Source organism: Solea senegalensis, linkage group LG14 (genome assembly GCF_019176455.1).
Source record: "Solea senegalensis isolate Sse05_10M linkage group LG14, IFAPA_SoseM_1, whole genome shotgun sequence".
NCBI classification, from domain to species: domain Eukaryota; kingdom Metazoa; phylum Chordata; class Actinopteri; order Pleuronectiformes; family Soleidae; genus Solea; species Solea senegalensis.
The window spans coordinates 17,208,269-17,230,631 of record NC_058034.1 but is presented as its reverse complement, the minus strand read 5'-3'; the positions used below and the strand labels follow the sequence as shown (position 1 = coordinate 17,230,631).

General features: G+C 38.8%; 1 protein-coding gene across 1 annotated transcript in view; it reads left to right on the top strand.

Annotated features, from left to right (window-relative positions):
• LOC122780463 (glypican-5-like) overlaps nt 1-22,363 on the top strand; it is a 47,467-nt gene that overhangs the window by 7,522 nt on the left and 17,582 nt on the right. The window contains exons 3-9 of the mRNA XM_044043420.1: nt 1,543-2,084; nt 3,558-3,740; nt 5,894-6,057; nt 6,177-6,236; nt 6,934-7,056; nt 15,718-15,838; nt 22,203-22,344. Of these exons, the coding sequence (XP_043899355.1) occupies nt 1,543-2,084; nt 3,558-3,740; nt 5,894-6,057; nt 6,177-6,236; nt 6,934-7,056; nt 15,718-15,838; nt 22,203-22,344 (1,335 nt within the window). The remainder of the gene's footprint in view (nt 1-1,542; nt 2,085-3,557; nt 3,741-5,893; nt 6,058-6,176; nt 6,237-6,933; nt 7,057-15,717; nt 15,839-22,202; nt 22,345-22,363) is intronic.

The following is a 22,363-nucleotide window of genomic DNA, read 5'->3' as shown; positions in this document are numbered from 1 at the left end:
ATAATAATTGATGTTGTGTATCACTCTGCAGTGCTGTGAATAAAGTGCCGTTCTTCCTGTGGTTTAATGTGTTATACCCGTAAAAAGCTAATTCGAGCTAAAGGAGCGAGCAGTCTTCGGAGGACTCCTTGATACGGTTCGGGGGTCTGCCAGATACAGTGAGCCCACTACAGTGAGAGGGCACAGTGCTCGCCATCCACTCAAAACGTAACGTTAGCCTACAACTCAAACAAGTGTGTGCAGCGTGCCTGTTGTTTTGTTTCTGGTCTAGCTATATCCGGTGTGGTGTTGTAGTTTTTCTAACTTTACTAGTAGTTACTAGCATGTGAAAAAAAACTACAAAGTTTGCTAGGCCAACAAGAACGCTAATCTTATGCTAAAAAAATTGGTGCCATTAAAATGGGTGTGCGTTAACGCCGTTAATAACGCATTTAACTGACAGCACTAGTTTTTTCTAATTTTCCATTATGTGTACTTAAAAGTAAACTTTGTTACAAGTTGAAGACGAGTAAAGTTAAAAAGTTCTACATAAGTTCTTACATACTGTATGATATTATTAGATTACAGTACTGTTGCGTAATTGCATTAGCAGTGTTTAAAGTAGATGGAGTTGGTCATGACGTCACAAGAAAGTCATTGAGTGGTTATTGGGAGAGGAAAGAAGGAAAACAACTCTCTGATACAGAATTATCTTTTCATTCGTTGTTTTTCAATTGGGATTTGACTGCTTAACGAAATTAAACCATGTGTCTCTTTGTGGTTTAACTACGTCCAGCTTATTAAATCACAACTAGTGTACATCTTGTGATTGTTTTTTGTCCTGGAGCCAAAATTCCCACTAAAATATACAAAGGTAGTTGTACAGAGAAACAGCAAACAAGGATTTTAATGATGTTTTGGGTTTTTTTAAATACAGAATAATTGTACCTAAAAAAGTGTTACTCTCCACCTACAGTTATTGTCATTATTAGTGTGTCAGTTACAGTATATTACTGTAACAAATCAAGAGAAAGTATTGTATCATATTGTAAAGTATTGTGATTTTGACTCATACCTCCTTTGAGTTGTGGTTCATGTGTCTCACAGAAGACAGTTCAAAATGTTGTGGGGTTTTTTCCCCAGACTTCAGAATCATGAAGACAAGAAACTCAGCCACTTATTGCTTTGCAAATTAAATTTCCTATGCAAGGCTCAATTTGTGACATAATTGTTTTGAATTTGTGACATAATTTTTTTGAACAAGCTGAGGGAACTCGCTCACAGGCTACGTAGGTACTTAAAGGAACAGTGGGTAAGAATAAGTGACATCTAGTGGTGAGACGTCTAATGGCAGGTTCATGCTGCTGTAGTGGTAGCCTCTGTAAAGCCGGGCCCTTGCCTAAAGTACATGTTAAAGGCTTATTTTACATTTACAAACCCTTGTAAATGTTACTGCACCTGTAAGAGTCAATGATGATGGCACAGAATAAAAACAATAATATTTGCTTTGTTTATCATTGTAGCGTGAAATCCCTCTCTCTGTGTCTTCTCTCTCTGTCACAGACACCTTTGAGTCGCTGGTGTCCTTCACGTCCAACCTGACCAGCTCTCTGTTCGACAGCGCCTACTCCTCTCTGGCGTCTGACTGTCGCCCCCTTGTGTTTCAGCTGTTTGGCGACATCAAACGCCATCTCTCCGGAGACTCCACTGCCCCCTTGGACAACAGCGTGCGTCGATTCTACAACGACCTCTTCCCTTTGGTGTACCGTCGTCTGCTCAACCCCGGGATCGGCGACATGTCCCTGCAGTCCTCTACCTCCAACACTCTGGACGACTGCCTGCGACTAACGCGGCAGGACGTCAGCCCATTCGGATCCCATCCTCGCCTTCTGGTCAGCAGCCTGTCCAGTGTGCTTGGAGTAGGGCGGGCGTTGAGCCGGTTGTTACGTCTCGCCAGCGAGGTCGTGAACGCGACCGAGAAGGCAACGTTATCGAGGGAGTGTGGGCGTGGTTTAGTGAGGATGCAGTACTGCTCCCACTGCAGAGGCCTGACACTGATACGACCCTGCACTGGACTCTGTGTTAACATTATGAGAGGATGTCTGGTAAGTGGTTCAATGGTTAGCTGTCATTCTCTCTCTCCACATTAAGTTAGTAGAATCTACATTTAAAGAAATAGTTTGACGTTTTGGGAAACACAGTCATTTGCTTTTTTGGAGACATTGAGATGAGGAGGTAATTGTCACTCATGTCTGCGTACAAAATATGATGCTGGGAGCTTGGCATGAAAACAGGAAACTCTGTTTTAAGTTTAAAAGTATGCCAGCTTTTATTTTTTTCACTTGTTATATCATATATAATCAATTTAAATAAACTATCGCATCATTTGCTGCTAGCAAGCAAACAAGCACATTTCCAAAAATGCCAAAATTGCTTTTAAAGGTCACATGTGTAACATTGAGGAGGGTTTGATTACTAAATTAATCGGAAAATTTGGGGAGGCAAATACATCTCCCGTGACCCATCTGTGAGTCCCGACCCATTGTTTCGGATGCTGTTGTACCCCTAAATATACAACTGCGTAGGTTGTTTTCTCACAGGGTAGGCTTAGAACGTCAAATAGTTTTTTTGGTTTTTTTTTCAATAATTAAAACAAGTGTTCCCATTTTTCATCTTCTTAAATTTGAATATGTTCTGGTTTCTTTGCTTCAAGTAACAAAGAAATCATTAAAACTTAATAATTTTGAACGTTTGTGGAGCGAAAACTAGACATTTAAGAACTAGACATTTCCAGGTTTGTTAAACACGGATCAATGAAGTACTCAATCGATGATGAAAATAATCATTACTTGCAGAAACATAATATACTACTCATATGCATGTATGTTTCATGTTTGTCGCATAATAGCTTCAAAATAAAATGATTTGGTTTTTGTAGCCTTAGAATAAGCCGTTAATGTGTACCTAAGTCAAGGGCCGCTCTGTGGAGACCACCATTATGCACCGTCATGTTTCTTCAGAGCGTGCATTTTGAAGCAGACGCTCACTACACAAATTAAACAACATCCTTTCTGGTATGTGAAAGCCACTATGGAGTCTGAGCAGAGAGTCCTCTGTTTGTTACAGTCTGCAGTTTCACTATTAGATGTCACACACTGAACCTCATTTTCCATATCTCAAACATTTACTAATACATAGTATATAATCATCCAGAAAGATGATAATAATAATAATGATAACAATTATAATAATAAAACATTCCACACTGAGAATGGCACATGAGAGCATTGCCAAAAGAACTGGCAGTTTCTTTCATGCGTCTCTCTGGGGCTGCTTCAGATCTTTGCTGGACAGCTTTCACAGTTCCCACAGTGGAGAGACTTCTTTAGCTCAATACTGGAAGATGACACTGTTAATCCTGCTTGGAAGAAAGAAGAAAAGAAAGAGTGGGGAAATAACTCCCACCATGTTTTTCCTCTTTAGTTGAGGAGACTCACATAAGTATAGTTCTTTGTGGTCTTGACTCACTTCTGTCACCTCCACATTCTTGAATTGTCTGTTGTTTCCCCCTGTCTTAGGTTGGGCTATCAGAACTTGGCACCCCCTGGAGAAGTTTGGTTGTATTGCTACAACGCTTAGCTGCCACTCTAGCGACTAGCAGCAACCACAACAGCATGGAGCTGGCTCTGTTGGCGGTGCGGAACCACGTGAATGATGCCATACTGCATGCTCAGCTGCACGGGCCTCGCATCACAGCCACAGTAAGTGCAGGTGTCTGACGGGGGTAAGATCTGCCTTGTGTGCTCTGTCTAATTGAAACTGTGTCCATAAAGTAAAGAGAGACTGATGCCAGACTCCTGATAGAGGTTTGGATGTCAAAGTAACTGTGTCTCACTGTGTTGAATGTAAACAACATAGAGCAGAAAATGAAAAGAGGACCGTGGGCATTTCCTCTTAATCATTCCTACTCATATGCTGCCATAATGAAGTCATTTGAATTGTCGACACTGAGTGAGAAAGACTGTGGGTTTCGTTCAGCCTGGCATTCTGGAACTTCTCACAAAAGCCTTGTACCAAGGTGGGCTAAAAACAGCCTCATTCTTCAGAAAAGCCGGGGTTCCCCTCAGCCTCTGTGCGTGTATGTGTGTGTGTGTGTGAGTGTGAATACAGATCCAGTGCCAGACAAAGACTGTGGTTGGTGGGACAACCGATACCCAGAATGCAGCTTGGGTCTTAGTGATGAGAAAGTTTCAGTGGCTAATCTCTGGACAAACAGAAGACACACAAACGCACACACACACGCACACACCATTGGATGAAGAAGTAGAGTAGCTGTCCAACTCTGATAGAACATTGTGGACTTAGTAGAGTAGATTCCTGAGAGGTAAACAAACACACAAGCAGAGGTTCACTGTCAATTGTGGCTAATGAGAAAATGCCACTTCATTAAATATTTGTCCGAGCTTCTGCTTCATTAGAGAAGTCCGCAAAGACAACGGGGTTCAGCGGTTTACAGGAGTGACAGCCAATCCAATCCAACTTTATTCATAAAGCACAAAGACAACAACAGCTGAAACAAAGTGCTGTACATCAGTGATGAATAAAACAAATAAAATATAAAAACGTGGGACCTAAGAGCAAACAATAAAATACTGTAGAAAGTCATACAAATAAAACTAGAAACAAATCATACTAGAATAAAACCAACGTCTCATACTGGGTCGAAGGAGCGAAAGAGTAAAAATGGGTTTTAAAAGAATTTAAGGTCAACAGAGAATTAGATTTGTGTCAATATTTTCAAACAACAGTTTTTAAGAAGAGATAGCAGTAATTTTTGGATGTGAAAAAAGTATGTTGACGATAGTATTTACAAATGGTATTTATGTTCTCTATGATACGTTTAGTGTTTTATTTACGTGTGTGTGTGTGTTGTGTATGTATGTGTGTGTATATATGTATATATATATATATATATGTATGTATATATATATATGTATATATATGTATGTATATATACATATATGTGTGTGTATATATATGTATATGTAGATATGTGCATGTTACACAAAACTGAACTTTTGATTTTCCAGCACAATAAGAGAAACTGATTTTTGTGGATCACTCACACACTCACACACACACATATCCAGTCAAAATATTCTGTTTGTAGCCACACGTTTGATGCTATAGTCAGAGCTTATCGTACCCATACTTTGTGTGTCATAAATGGAATTTAAAGAAAACACACAACTACATTTAGCTCTGAAACTCATACTCCGCAAGAACAGAGAATGTTGTTCTCTCTCCCAGAAGAGGATGTCGTCATTCTTTTCTTGTAGGCCTCGTTTGGGAGTTCTTGCAGCTCGTTCTTGGCACATCATCTTCTGTGGTGTCCGACAACTATTGTGCCATTGGCCAGAAAGTTGGCGTGGTTAATGCAGAATGAGGAGGATTTCCCAGGAGTTCTGCGCTTGAGTTATGAAAAGTATGAAATGTCCTGGCCAGAACTAACTTTATTCATGTTCCTGCCACCTTGAGGAAAAATAACAGATTTCTCTGTTCTTGAGTATTTACAGGTTTTAAAGAAAGAACAAATCTTCAAAATGAGCAAAATGAACATATGAAAAGATGCTAGAAACATTCAGCTTCTACCATTCCAAGTGATAACGTAAACTTGAGAAATAAAGGCTGTGGTTCAGTAGGTAGTGCAGGTTGTCTTGTAACCAGAAGGAAGAGGGTTCAATCCCCTTGTCTTCTAGTCTACATTCCAATATCCCTTCACCAGAATTGCTCCAGGCAGCTGGCAGCTTGTGATTAGACCATGATAGAGCTGCATATTGATGCGCTGTGAATGTGTGTGAATGAGTGGTCATCAGCAATGATGAACCCACAATGCCAATGGTGTCCTCCTCAGGTGGAGAAGGTGTGTGGTCCACAGGACGCCGGTCCCATGATTACAAGAACAAAACCCACCGGCTCCCACAACGCAACTTCAGTGGCCGCTGTCGCATCGCTGACCTCAGAGGGTTCATCTATGACTCCACCCGCTCATCAGCGCTTGCAGCTACAGTCCCAGAGGTGAGTCCAACGTGTGCACGCCTGAAGAAATGTGTGAGAATAGACAATAAAAATAATCTACTTATACTGTAGATGCTGTGTGTCAATTTGTTTATGTGTGCATGTTTGTTTTCCACAAGGTTGTTTCCTCTTAAAGGGTCCAGAGGTGACAAAAGTCGAAACCTGAAGAAAATGTCAAGGTAAATACATTTATGTAACCTGTCATTAAAATTACAGACATGTTTTATATTTGTAATATAAGTGTCCAAATCATCTGACTTATTTCAGTAAAAATGTCTTAATATAAAATATTAATTATAAGGCAACACAAATATTCCACTTCGTATGTATGGGTTTTGCATAGCAAACATTCAGTGACTGAGGGTTCAGTCAATTTTATGCAACTCACCACTTAATATCAAGTTAAAATTATTATTTTTTTCTCTCAATTTAAGTTATTTATATATTATTTTTGCATCCGAAATATATATTTTTTTTTATTTCACTTTTATTTTGAAATTTTGTCAGTAGCCCCCGGGTCATTTGAGTTTGAGACTCCTGGACCAAAGTATTGCTTTATTTGCATTCTACTGTTTATTATTTGATATTTAACTTCTTCCAAATGATATTTTCTTATAGGAAATGAACCATGAAATCAGAGAACTCCTTAAATGAAAAGCATTCTATCGGATTTTCAGTAGTTATTCTTTTTCAAATGTGCAGTGTCAGTTTCCCTTTTCCGCCTTGTTATCAGTATTATACCATAATCTATGCGGAAGGGAATTCACAGGCTATTTGTCATGACACCAGTATGACTTAATTAGAAGAAATTATGGTTCACTGGTCCAAATCTCCCAGACAACAACCCAAACATGTCTCAAACGTCTCCTTCCTCAGGGAGTTTGAGGGATCTATACAACGGTACCAGTGGTTCTTCACAGAGCTCCCAGAGATGCTCTGCGAGAGTGAGATGGAGGTGGAGCAGCACACATGCTGGAGTGGCCGAGATGTTGCAGAGAGGTACGTGTGTGTCGAGTTGCAGCTTCTCATTTTATAGCAAGTGAATCTTTGCAGTAAGGGGAGCAGTCCCTCAGTGTGTGGTCCTGGATAATGGCTTGAGAGAAGCATGTCTTTTTGGCATTGGATGCTGGAATTCCGAATCACATAAATGCTACTATGTATTTACAGTATGTTGAAATGCAGCACTGAGTGCATGACAAAAATCATAGAGAAAGTGCAATAATGAATGAATGAATGAATGAATGCTTTTCTTGTTGTGGCACGACAATATTGAAATAGTCATCCTACAGTGCAAGCAACAAGATGAAATGGAAGACAGAAATAGAACAACAGGATAACACAGAATGTAAGTTAAACACCAGAAACAAACATTAAACGTGTATTAAGTCATGAGCCACGGTTAAGCTCAGACCTGTGTCGTCATGAGGAAAATAAATTAATTCTACACCATGTGGTGCTGCTGCAGTGTTTAGCTTTGCTCTGTGTGCGTCCGTTATACACAGTGAGAGCTTTAATATTTTCCTTGAACATAACTTGATAAGAAAAGGTGCATCACTTGGATAGTCGTACATGACTGAATATTAATTTTACTCATTTTGTGTGTGTGTGTGTGTGGCTATCAATAATTGCCAAGGGAGGGGGTGGTGACAGTGTTGTGAAGGTTAGAGAGTTTGTTTCCAGACTCTTTCTCATGGTGATTACATTGGCAGCTTTAACTGGTAACAAGACAAATGGGCAAATACACACGCACACACACGCACACACACACACACACACACACACACACACACACACACACACACACACACACACACACACACACACACACACACACACAGACAGAGTGAGAGTCCACTCCATCTCATTTGGGAATTGGTAGCTGTGATGGAGAAGATTTTCATTAATGGTCTGGAAACCATAGGAAACAGACCATGTAGCTTTGCAAGGACATCCTACACACGCACGCATGCACGCATGCTAGAGTCAAGGCCACTAAACCTTCTATTAATGGTTTGGCCATTTCCTCTTGTGTCTGCTGATGTTTTTAAGAGAAGTGCAACAAGACTTTAAGTTACAAAAACATGGCCAAGCTCAAAAGAATCAATGCTCCATACATATATATGTATATACTGTATATATACGTGTGTGTATATATATATATATATATATGTGTGTATGTGTATATATATATATATAGAGAGAGAGAGAGAAAACATCCTTCAAATCTTTCAAAAAACTTGTTTAAAACAAAAAAATGTATGAAGTAAATCACTATAATTTGGCATCTTAATCAAGAAATTGTAATGTGCTTTACTCTTACTATTAAATTGGAAAATATGGATAACAATAATAATATATAATATATCATATTTTAGCATTATAGCAGGCGAAAGAGCCTCTACATACTGCTGTATTAACCAGTACAGGAACATAAAAATAATAATTACCAATGCTGTTAATTGAGGGCAGCTATATATAGCATTGGGTGGTGGTCTAATACATTTGTGAAGCACTGTATGTATCTGTATGTGGACCACCATGTTTTTATTATCCCCCACAATTGACAGACTAACTTGGAAGAGAGAGGTTATAGCGAGGTGAGGGATATTCAACCTCGACCTTCAACGTTACCAGTAAATTTTACACACTGTCCCTTTAATACATTCTATTGATTCTAATTATATATAAAATGTGTGTTAACATCACTTGTATCCAGTACATCATGCTCAGCTAAAACATTGTCACTCAGTAGAGATATCGTTGGGAAACGAGGTGCTGTTCAGGATATTCCTAAGAAGTTAGACATGAAACATCAAAGGACATTTGAAATGTAACCAACATTCATGTTCAACCTTCTGTGAAAACTTGTAATGTCTTTTTATTCACAGTAGAATGTAAGACTTTGAGACCACTTTCCCACTCTGAGCTCCTTCAAACCAGTAATTCAACTTTAGTTTTAATTTAATTTGTTAGTAAAACAGGACTTAAGGTCACATATTCCGAAATCTTCAGCCGTCCAAGTCTGGGAAGTGAGTGTTAGAAGAGATGTTGCACTTGTTGGAATGCAGCCAGTCTGTGCCCCTCTGTGACCTCTTTACATCTTCCCTTCTCTCGCAACTATCCATCCACTCGTTCACTCCTTCATTCGGCCGTCCATTCATCTCTCCATCCTTCCATTCAGACTTCCAATTCGTCTCCTCCGCCCTCTGACCCACTTCACTTTCCCCAAATGTGTGTGTCTTTGGTGAGAGCGCGTTTTATATGTGAGATTGAGAAAGAGGCGGCAAAAAGACAGGATGATGGATAACGGGGAGCAGATTACGAGACCGCCTTTCTCCTGGGTTTTGTGTGTTGATGCATGATGATGAAGGAGGACACATGAGAGTGCAACATAACACGGTTCATGTGCTCCTGAACTTTCTAAGTTTCACGTCTTTGTTTTTTTACCACTTTTTCAAGGCCACTTGTTTTGGTAAATTTGAACAAAACAAGTGGCCTTGAAAAGTCCCAACGCCATATATTATATAAGTGGATCATTATTATAATACACATTCAGTAGAGCTGTTTAAAGAGTAACCTTTTAATCGTATTATGTGGTTGGTCTAATGCAGGGGTCTGCAACCTGCGGCTCTAGAGTAACATGTGGCTCTACAGCACCTCTGCAGTGGCTCCCTGTTTTAGTTTTTTTCTTCTATTTTTTCGAGATCAAGGCGATAAACGAAAGTGGACGTGTACTAAAATACAAAATACACTCAAATACAAGTCACATCCTATGTCTACGTCAAATGCGATATTGAAAACCTCACAAAAGTGTCTTGTCCATCTTTGGATTCACATAAGTATGCCTGCAGGTTTTCAAAGTTATTTCAAAGCGGGTTACTTTTTATTTTATTCATTATTTGGTGGGACTCAACTACTGTATATCTACATAATTCTGTGTTTAAACTCAAAGTGAGCCTACATGTGCCTTTGTTAACAGATAAATACAGAAATTGAATGTCAGCAGTTTTCTTTTTGTAGTCTGTAAATTTCATAAATGCGACAAACTGTAGTTCTTTTATGTAGTATATCTATATATCTTCATTTCATGGGTAAAATAGGTTTTGTGACTCCAGATGAAATTGATTTGGTTCTTTTAATAGTAAAGGTTGCAGACCCCTGGTCTAATACCTTTTATTTTGTTAACAAAGAAAGAAAGAAACACGGTCATGGTACACATAATCTGAAAAGGTAATCCTCATGGATGCAAAGATACAATCTTCTTTAGTTTTAGGGCAGAACACAACACAACATTTGCACATTGTCACATACCACCATCCTTATTGTCCTATTTTAGCAGTTTATAGACAAGAACTGCAATCTGCAACTTTCGATGATTTTCATAATCGATGAATCTGTCGATTATTTTCTTGATACATCATTTGGTATCAGAAAACCTTAAAAAATGTTGATCGTGCTCGTGAAACCTGGAAATGATGATGTTCTTAAATGTCTTGTTTTGTCCACAAACCAAAATGATTCACTTTTAATGATTTCTTTGTTATCCAGAACAAAGAAATCAAGAAAACACTCTTATTTAAGAAACTTAAACTATCGGAAATCTTGTTTTAATCATGAAAAAAAGCTTCAAATCGATGATCAAAATGGTTGTCGATTAATTGTTTCAGCTCTACAGTATACAGACATTTAAAGTAACAGTTGTACGTAACAGTGTATATTCTTAATAACACCACTTGAATGTGTGTCTATTTAACAGTGAAATGAATATTTTAGACTGAAATCAAGGAGAAGACCAGTGGTCTAAATGCATTAAACGCAGCGCTAAAGTAGAGTGCTGATCATGTTCATAAACACTTTTTTACAGTTACAGTTAAATGTGGTTTCAGTTGGAACTGCAATAGCTGTGTTTTTCCAAAAGAGGGAAGCATTGTACCACCACCACCACCACCATCACCACCATCATCATCGTCATCATCATCGTAAGTAATCACACTGACACATTCCTTCCACCTCTGAGGATCTGCCACACCCCTTTTTTTTACGAGTTGTGTGTTTTTTTTACAATGATTAATTATCTATCAATCATCAGCCATTACCACTTCATTCACCTCAGCTCAGAAGGTTGTTGAGTGAAAGAGTAAGAAATGCTCAGGAAGAGGACAGAGGGAATGAGAATAAGAGCATTTCATTCAAACCACTTAATATTAAGATTTGTTTTGTTCCGACAGTTGATTTCTGTTAAATGATATAGTCTCTATGGATGTTGGGCTTTAATATCCACTTCACAGCTCATAGTTTAAGGTGTTTAAAGACTACTTTGACCTCCAAAGGATGCAGAAAAGTAGTTTCCTGAATTCCTGGTTGTCCCGAACGAAAGGCTTTCCGAGGCCCACTGAGCATGCGAGAAGTTGAATTCCAAATCTCCATTCCAGTATGCAAAAGAACTTGATCTTGTGTGTGTGTGTGTGTTTTCTTCACACTTAGGAGATCGATCTTAGAAGCCCGAGTCAAGACCTGTACAGACACCTCACATGTCTGTCGCATGGCTGAGACAGAAGATGTTCTGTGTGTGTTGCCATTAGCAACCCGACAGTAACTGAGGGCAACCGCAGTAGATCGACAATATCATTGTGGCGCTGGTCTATTGTTCTGGAGAGTTTATTAAGTGTCGCTCACAGTCGCGCCTCTCGGGGTCGTCTGCAGCACACTCTCCTCTGTCGTCGGATCAATAACTCGTTCACAGCGCTGACAGTTTGCAGCATATTCAGCAGGAGAAAATGCTGTAGATGCTGTTCATGTAAAGCAAAATCCCACATCACACAGTGGGAGCTTTTACTGAAAATGTAAATTAGTCAATTTATTCGATAATTATGGTCAGAGGCTACGTCCACGCCTCGGATGAGCCCGCTGAGCTTTCCGAGAGGACGACTCTAGGTTCGTTCTCACCTTTCAGGGAACCAGGTGAATTTCTTAACCTAAAGTTTAACATTCCTTTCAGCTCGCTCATGTTTCACAAAACTTAAAAGTTACACACAGACAGATCGCTGATGCTTTTTTTCCAGCCCTGTCACTGATTGAACGCTAATTTATGTGCCGACTCCGTTTGAACTCATTCACTTTGATTAAATTTCATATCACAGACAGGGAAAACAAAACCCAGCTCAGAACCTGTTAATCGTGACATGATCTTTCAACGGGCAACATTCAGCCATAAATCTTGAAAATAAAACAAGTCATACGTGCAGCAAACCTGAGTCAGTTATCGTTTCAGCAAGGCAAGAGTGCTAACCACTACTAGTTGCTGGTTTTAGCAATAAAAAAACATTTGGCTTGCTGATTTTACTCCTTTCCTTCATCACACTGCTGATTTTCTGTCAGATTTATGACCGACATATTTAAGAGACTTCAGTGCGAGGGTGTCAAGATGTTTACTGTTTTTGCCTTTTCTGTGCTTAACTGCCAAATGCACTTCTATGCAATCAATATTATTATAACCCATAAAAAATACAGCTGAATCTGTGGTAATGTTCATGTCTCCACTGCATTAGTTCCTCTCTAAGGTTGCCTGTAATGTAGAAATGTGTTGACAAGCTTCAAGAAAGAGTGTGGCTCGAAATATCTGCATGTTTGCTGATTATAGCGAATCTAATTTATTGATGCGCACCGAGTTCCCACTTATCAGCAAGTGCTTGGGTTCATAATGAGGTGTAATTATAATCCTCACCGCTGCATTTTACACGATTAGGCCAAGTGGTCTTCCTTTAACAGGAGACACGTAATAACAATCCTGTAAATCATTTCATGCTCTGGGAAGAAAAGTCCCGTCGTCTACAGCTCCAGTTGCCACAAACCGTCCTGTAATGATTTCACTAATGCTTTTAATCGTTTTGTTTTCTTTGTGTCTGACAGGCTGTCGAGGTAAAAGAGCGAAGTCTGCTCAGCCAACCTTAAAAAAAGTCAAACGTGTCGCCTGAGTGATTTCTAATGATGAAGGTTCATTCATTCATTTCTTTCTTTCCTTCCTTCCTTTAAGCCTTTTCTGGTGATTCATGAACACGTGGACCAGTATCCTGTTATTAACAGTAATACTCAATCATTATGTTTTGTGCATGTCGGTACATTTACCCAGCTATTCCTGATTTTTTATTAGCTCTCTAATCCCAGATATGGGGTAAGAACAATATTAAATTCCTTGTTTACACATGTATTGATTCATCTTTTATGAGACTGATGAGATTTGATGAGAATAAAGGCAGTTTCCAGGAAGGTAGTGTTTGAAACTTTACTTCTTTTTTTTTTAAATGTGGCAATCCAAACAGGTTCAGTGAAGTTAGATTAGTGGGTCAGACAGTTAACTTTGGGTTTAACTCAAACTGGATTTATGAGGCTTACTTCCACGCTTTAATAAACTCACAGGTCCAACTTGCACTTAAGAGTTTTGCTGAACTATACTCAAGATAACAGAGTCTTTAAAAGTATTTAAAGGCGTCGCTGTCATAAAAACTTCTGTCTCAAACTTCAGAACATTAGGTGATAGAACATTTTATCAAGTGTAAAGGTTGTGCACTGTGCCAGCAAAGGCCAGCAAGAAACCTCATCGTGTCTTTATAGTTGTATTACAGTGCAGTAAGGGTTTATAGTGCAGTTATGGAGCCACTGTAGCTGCACTGCAGGCCTTTTTCAGAAAGTTATTGTCGCACCTGAACTGTGGCTGGTCCCCTGAGGCTGAAACACTGATTTTCAGTCACACACAAACCCTCAGCTCCCTGTGATCCTGGTCTCCACACTGAGTCAAATATTATTGTTTAGTTGCTCTTATCATAAAGTGAATGAAGGAATGTAAAAGCACAATTACACGCCACCTCGGGAGTGTGTACATGAGTTTTTATTCTACGTTTTCCTAAAGTTTATAAGTCAATAAATGAGACATTAACAACAATGAACATGCGACACCCCAAAACAGATGTTTGGTGATAGTGAACTCAACTAAATGGGTGTAAAATGAATATTTCATTAAATTGCATTGAAAGGTTTTAGCACGAGGCCCTGCGATGGACTGAATGAATGAATGAAGTTTTAATATGAATAACAAACTGCCTTTGTTGCTACTGGTTCTGCTGTGTTTGAGTTCAGTGAGTGATTCATTCATTAGCAGCTAAAGAGGCCATTGTTTTTTGCTTTTATTACTTTGACTGTCAAAAAAAGGTGCTTTCTCTTGAGATCTAGGATGACTGAGGATGATTGCAAACAACTCTTTTTTCAATAATGTTAATTCTGACACTTTTATGATGAGACACTGGGAGATTCTGATCTAAACCCACAGTGTTTTTGGAAGAGTTCAGTTGTTGGAGGAGGAGGAGGAGGAGGAGGAGGATGTAGTCACCTCACTACATATTGTGCTTTTCCTGTAACTAAGGCAGTTTTTCCTCCAGGATTCATCTCTGCATTGGCAGCAGAAACCAGCATTACTGTAATAATGTGTGTCATCATGAAAGAAAAGCAAAACGGGTAGTAATTATATGGCTAATAAAGGTCGGTCCAGTCTCCATGAGGATCTTAAAAAATCGAATAAATGAATTAAAAAAACAACAACATAGTGTCTGACCAAGTGTGAACATGGGTGAAACCACCCTTTAAGGTTTCTCAAGGCTAATTTCTAAAATGAATTACCAATGTCAACACTGTCAGAAGCAAACTAAGCTGAACTTGAGGACATTAAAAGGACATTATTTTAACCTAGCACACAAAAACTCTGGCAGGATCTGAGTTCAGACCAGCAGAGTCAGCATGGCTCCAGAGGCTCAGCATCTCTTTTCATTAAGTGACTTGAACTCATTTTTGATTCAATATCCCTGCTCTCTGGTTCCCACAATCTTTATTTTCCCTGGTTGCCATAGCCGGAGTATGTTTGTGTTTTTTTTGGAGGGTGTGGTGAGTGACTTTGGTGGCTGATTGTATTAGCTATCAAAGCTGGTTTGGAACTTGGAAACATGGGGGAAAAAAAAGAAATATATGACTCATAAACTGCTGTTTCATCCCTTCTGCTTTTCTGTCACTTCATCTTTCTTGAGATCCACCCACTCCAACCCACACCCATACGAACACAGATAAAAAAATAAAAAAGATGTGACACTTGATCAGAGATGCAACGGAAAATAGGATTACGCTGCTTTCACTATCCAAGACTCCACCCGATTAATCTGTTTTCTTTAATTGGTAGAAGCTCAGTACAGACTAGTAATTACAGGAAAACAGAGAAGCAAATACAGCACTAAAGTTACTACTAAAAGTTGAGAACTGCAATTGTTAACAACTATCAACAGTGACGTCGTTCTGGAATGTATTGGTTTCTTGTCCTTGCAATGTCCTCTCTGCCTTATCTGATGTTTTTAAGTGTGGTGACTTAAACCTTTAGCATTTTATTGCTGTATGTTTTCATGGTTGGATGTATTATTATGTATTGTTAATCCAATGTGAGCTAAGGGATACTTGACTCAATCTAGCTGGCAAGCTATAGTGGTTTGAATTTATGATGATTCGGCCAAGAGATGAGCTTAGAGTTAAGTGCTTTATGTGACTCATCTGCTCATAGATTTTTTTTGACCAGAATTAAAGTCTCCCTCTCTCTCTCTCTCTCCCCCTTTTCCTGTCTGTCTCTAGTTATCCCGGTCATGTGGTTGGCAGCACTTTAAAAGCCCAGAGGGAAAATCCAGAGGTGACTGTTCGTAACACAGATCCCGTCCTGAAGAGGACGAAACAGAAACTGGAACAGCTAACACAGGTAGAGACACTTTTCACAGTCCCTCTAAATTAGATATGTCCGTCCGTCTGATGTCTTTTGCGCCGCTTGTGAGGGTTGTTGGCACGAAATCCCAGCTGACACTGGGTGAGAGTGAGGGGCACACACTGTGGACAGTTTGACAGCTTATCACAGGGACAACATAAGCTTCTTTTTTTTAAGAAATGAACCATTTCCCAGACGTTGTCAGTCAAACACACCTTCTCACTTTTCATCCACTGCCACTATACGTTTCATGATTGCACCTAGATCAACATCACATAGACAGGCTATTCCTTTGAGCATATTAACATGAAATTAGTTTATTTGTTTCCTGTAGTCTCAGCCAGGCCATGATGTATACTTTCCTTCAGCATATGAAGTTTTTTTCCGTCTTCTTTCATGTGTTGTTGAGTCAAAGTTCTGATTCATTTTATATCACATTTTTAGTAGTGATATGAATTAAATAATTGTGCAGAAGTCACAAAATTAGAACGGTTTTTCTTTTCTTTTTGTTCATAAAAATGAGCCAAGTGAACATTGAACTGATACGCATTTCCAAATTTCACAAATTCAATCCGATTTTAAATCTTTTGAGTACTCTTTGCTCCTGTGTGTGTGTATATAGTTGGTGAAAATTCTATTTCTTTTTCATCAGATTGCCTAGGTTGTGCTGAATAAAAGGATATAAGACACTCTATGTTGCATATTCTTATAGCCTCTGTATATACTTTATGTTTAAACATAGTAATGGAAAAAAGCAGCCTAAATGCTCTGTGTTCTAAGAGTGGTATCTGGATTTATATCAGTGCGAACCGTTGTTACCGTAATGAAACAAACATAGAACATTTGGATTAAGTTGTTTCATGTGGACACAGTGTAGTAGTGTCCTGTTCCCTGTCCACATCTAGTTCCTCTGAAAATGGTTCTGTAACCAGTCAGCTTTGCTTTGACATATTTTTCAGTCACAACAAGCTGCAGTGATGACAGAAAAAGTAAAGAACTATTCTGGCAATCAATAAGTCAACTTTCCAAACATTAATGCTGAATGATTTATACTTAGAGCTTTACAGTTATTGCATTTCAGTCTCACTTCATACTCTGGGAAAACACAAGTAATTATAAGTTGTGTCCCACTATGCTGCATATTCAGTGGCCTCTGCTGTAAGCCTGTAATTTGGAAATGTCCTCTTATTTCTCTCGTGCTCACCTTGACCATGGCACCGTGACATATTATGGTGCTTAGATTTCTGCAGAAATGATGCCATACTTTGCGCCTAATGAATGGAATTATTCATATCTATATTTAAGATAATGATGCTATCAAACATTGATGCTATTTTTAGTGTGATCTTTGGATGTTATTATTAAAATAACATATTAACATCGCATTCCTGATATTTCTGTAGTGTGATGCACAGTCAATACTGCATCGCACTGAGAGTGCGTTTGTACTCTGGCATAAACAGTGACCTTGTCAGGACCAGTAGTCCTCATGGAGTCCAAAACCTGGTCCTAATTTGGCAGAACCTCATTTCTGAGGAACTGGGTGCATTTGGTGCTAATATTTGAAACATGGTAAGGGTAAGATTAGGGTTAGACATTAACTTGTTTTAGTTAAGGTGAGAAATGGATGGAAGTCAATGCAGAGTCCTTAAAACGATAGCTGTGCAAACCTTTGTGTGCGTTCATATACTATGTATGGCTTTATGAGGACATTTTGGCTGATCCTCGCGTCTTTAAAAAGGTTTTTGGGGGTTAAGACCTGGTTTAGTTAGGGTTAGGGTTAGAATTGGGTTTAGGTTAGGGTAAGGGGCTAGGGAATGCATTATGTCTCTTAGGGTTCTCACTACGAACATGTGTGTATGAAATCATCATCCGGCTCTCAGTCATTCATTATCATCTCCGATGTGAAGCACTGCTTCATCCAATAAATTCAAATGTCAGCAGCACATCCAGCAGAGACATAGATGAACACACATTCGCAATAATGTGTGCAGCCTGTGGCCAAGTGGAAAGGGGACTTGACTTGTAACCAGAGGGTTGCCGGTTTAAATCCCCACCTGGCCAAAAAGGGCTGGGGTACCCCTGCAGAGGAATACTTTCCCCAAGGGGATTAATAAAATCTAATTCTTAATTCTTAATACATTAATTAAAGCACCAATTTAACCTGATTTATGCAGCACCTTCAGAGACATTCTGGACAGCACAGCACAGCACGATGGTGATCCATAAAGTAATATAAATATAATCCATAAAAAAATGATGCATAAAATCCAAGTACGAGTCAATATTTGTGCAAAGTCTTGTGTTCGGAAGTCTCAAGTGACGATTGATTTGTGTAGAGCAGAGAAACAAATGGTATGACCGTATGAAGAAAATCACAGCTAACAACGCATTTGTCTGTTGTTGGGTTCTTGTTGTGGCATCTACAGTTAACCCTTTAACACCTAAGCCTCAAAATCTCTGTCTGGACTTTATTTTTGCTTATTTTAACCACAAAAGGGCCAGGGCCCATTTTTACAGAATAACTTGCAGTATCTGGCCGTTTTTTCCAATTTACTGCATGTTAAAATAGTGTGTTAACAATTTAAAATGACGAAAAACTGAAAAAAAAAACACTATAGTTGTACACAAACACCACATTTTGTGCATTAGATTTGAAATAAAACATATTTAACATAACATTTATTTGAGTCTTTGTCTCAATGTGCAAAAACTGGACAAAAGAAGGTGTTTTTCCAACTCTTTCTCTCTGGTAACTAAGACACTGATTCGCTAGCTTCCTGGAACAGTGCAAGTGAAATTACCATAATAACCACACTTTGGCTTTGACGTGCACCTTCTCATCTTTCAGAAACCAATGGAATTTGTAGCACAAACGCTTGCGTAATTACAGTAATGCAAAGTCCACTGCATGTACTATATATAAAAGGCTCCATAATTATTTTTAAAATATCACTCAAACTAAATTGTTCAATAGCTGTCGAATATCTTCAGTTGCAGATGTGTGTGTGTGTGTGTATTAATCATGTTACATTCACACGGAGGAAACACTTAGTCAGCATGGCCTCGTGCCATTGACACAAACACACAACACATAATATACAACGTGTAATCATTTATACATGGGATCTGCTCTTTTAGGGCCATTCATTTAATGTGTCCTGCACGTGCCCTGTCATTAGAGGATTTAAAGCTGCAGTAGACAGGATTTCTTGAGAATGACTTGTGATTATTCAGTCTTAAAAACGTTCATGTTTTGGAATGGCAGCGCTCTTTTCTGAGCCCCTCAATTTCTGCCACTGTTGTGTTGCGTTTATTGTCTGACGCTCTTCACAATTTCTAAAGAATGGGGCATGAATGAGCTACGGCTAAGTGTCAACAGCCAATGGGAATGCGATCTCCCTCTCAACTGTCCTGTGATTGGTCGGTGTCTCCCATCACTGGTCAGACTTCCCCAGGGGTTCCACAGAGAGCCGGTAAGAGGTGCTCAAGTCTTGTCCTTCCACAGATCAAACGTGATTCACAATATGCTGCTCAGGAAGTATTGTTGAATTATTGATTAATGACACAAAAAATGTGTTTTCTAATTCCCCTGAGTCTTCTCTGAAACCTCTGATGTAATCACATGCAAAACATGCAGCACATTAAGGCCCACGTTAGAATGATGTTTTTGGACCAATGTTATCTTCTGGAGTGATGATGATGTTACAAGACCACAACATGATCAGATTTAATACAGCTCATCTGCATTGCAAACTATTTTTGCTCATAAAGAGCATGCTTTTTCTCTTTTCCATCCATTTGACAAATAAGAATATAAGACGCACAAACAAACCCCATGTCCTTTTTAAAATCCAGGGGATGGGTTGTTCATAGAGGGTGGAAGCCGTTCATCAGAGGCACATGCATTAATGCTGGCCATTTATTAACTACTATTCATGCCTGTCATGTGTGCCATTTACACTCTGGCACTGCTTGGATGAGAGGAGGGTGGAAATATGAAGCAGGATAGAGAAACATCCTTGGAATTTTAATTATTTTGCGTGAAATGGGTTGGTGTTTTTTTTTACTCTCTCTGTCTTTCTTCAAATCTTCTGTAACCTTTCACTGTCCCAGATTGTATTACATGTTAATTAGACCTTTCAGTGGGGGGGGGTTTATGTTTCACACAGGCTCTGCCCTCTAATGGGGCAATTAAAAGGTGTATGTTCCTTCTCAGCCAATCAGGAAGAGCCTAATCAAGCCTGTGAGGGCTGCCCTTCTATTGAAAGGGTCGTGGACTCAGCATTCTTCATCCAACCCTTTTTTTCCTGATGTGGCAGCGAATGACAACATGGCTGAGGATGATTTTAGAAATGATTTGCTCTTTCTGCTTTGACTTAGTCTCATAAAACCTTAATTCCATCAGTGAGACAAGAGTTAGCCTCATCACAGGCCTTTAATGACATCACATGGCAAATGCTCTACATTTATTTGCCAATTAAATGAGAACATAGATACCATTCTGTAAAAATCCTGAGTTAAGCCTAATATAAGTACTGTTAACAGAGTAAAAAACATACAACGCTTTAGTGGAGGCTGTGACAATGTAGACTTAGTAAAAACAAACTATGAAAGAAATCTTATTTTTCTTTATTAAGAACTCTCAATATTGCATTTTTTTATTACATCTCGATATCACAATAATGCTAGCTAGCTATCGAGCTAGCTTGCTAAACACAACACAATATTAGTAGTAAAATATGAGAGATATTTCACGTAATTTCAAAATAAAAGTGTCTGTGTTCATATGGAACAGCATTTAGTTCACAATAAAAGGCTATCTTTAATGTAACACGGTCCTGTCTTTCTTGTATAGAATTTCATTTGTTGAGTTGTTGTTTTCTGCTGTCCGTCTTTTTTTTGTTTGTATTTTTATAACAACGTCCACACTGTTGCCAGAAGTTTTTCCTGCATTAATTATCATTAATTAGACGGCACAGACATGTCTAGGGCCACAATCTTTGAATAATTTCACCCACTGACACGTTATTGGTATCACTGGAGAGTTTCAATGCCACATGGACCAAGTTAAAATTCTAACCTTTCCACATGATTAAAGAAACACAGTCACGGTGGAAACCTCGCTATAATGTATTTTTGTCCTCCCTCAGACCTAATTTGCAGTCCAGTGGCACAATGGTGAATCACCGCACACAGTCTCGTCTGTCTCCACGTTCCCCTCGGACATATTGTCATATAATAACCTTGGTTCCCCTTGTTTCCCCAGCTGTCCACATGTCCACATGTCTGCCTCCTTAATGCCCAACCACCATCTACCTAGTAAAGTGAGTCAAACCAAAATAAAAAGGTAGACTCTATCTCAGATTGGTATTCCAGAGCAGTTAAAACACCCATCAGTACCCATTTTATGTCCATGTTCTGTTCTTTTCGTACACATTTATCAGCAGGGAAGCAACAGAACAACAATTGTGCGTATGATTTGCATAAATTACAGCACATTACAGCTGAATATTACTTGTACATGACTTTATATTGAGACACAAACATTATGCAATTGTGAATAATATTTAAAAAACATCTGTGCTCCATCTTGGCATTGTTCTATTTCATGTGCTGGACAGAGTTTTTTTTTTGGAAATATAAATCATTAATAATAATCTGTGTAACATCTCACTCTCTGTATAAAGAATGTTGTTATCTTATGGCAAAATAAAACAAAAATAAAAATGTCAGACTAATAGATCTTCCGCCTTTAAAAAAAAAAAAATTTCCTTATCTCTGGCTTCAGCTAAAATGTATGTGTGTATCGCCCGCCTTAGCTCACCTCACAATACGCATTCATCATTTTGTGAACCAATTATATTTCGTTGTCATTGTTTTCACCTGAAAATCAAATGGTTTTTTTTTCTTAGTTTTAAATTTTGACAAAAAAAATGTACAGTAGTGTCTATAATACTGTAAATACTGAATATTTGACCCAATAATTGAAATGATTTTATTTTATCTGGTCTTACAGGACATATCACACTGTGAATTCCCTGAACAGTAAAGTATGGATTCATGCAGAGACACTATGACCTCAATTACCGTTTGATCTTCCCTATGACCTATCATGCGTCTATTTTTCCTTGGTATTTTTTGTTTCTGTGCATGATTTATCATTTTTCTTACATTATTGCTGTTTTATTGTGATTATTGAAGGAAGGATTTCACTTGAAATAAATAATGACCTGCTTTCTTGCTGTGAAAGTGATGCCACTGTTACAATCTTCTGAAGCAGCAACAAATCAACAAAAAATAACATACGGTCAGAAATATCATGCGTATGTAAATTTGCTTGTGTGTGTATTTTATTCAGGAGCTGTTAGTGGAGCTTGGCTGGGCCAGAAAAGCACGAGTGAGAGTTGAAGAAGAGGAAGGAGGGAGCACGCAGACGGACAGAGGCAGTGGAAGCGACTGTGATGATGAAGATGGTTGTGAAGCATCTGGCGGGGAGATGGGTGAGTCACTCAAACACAT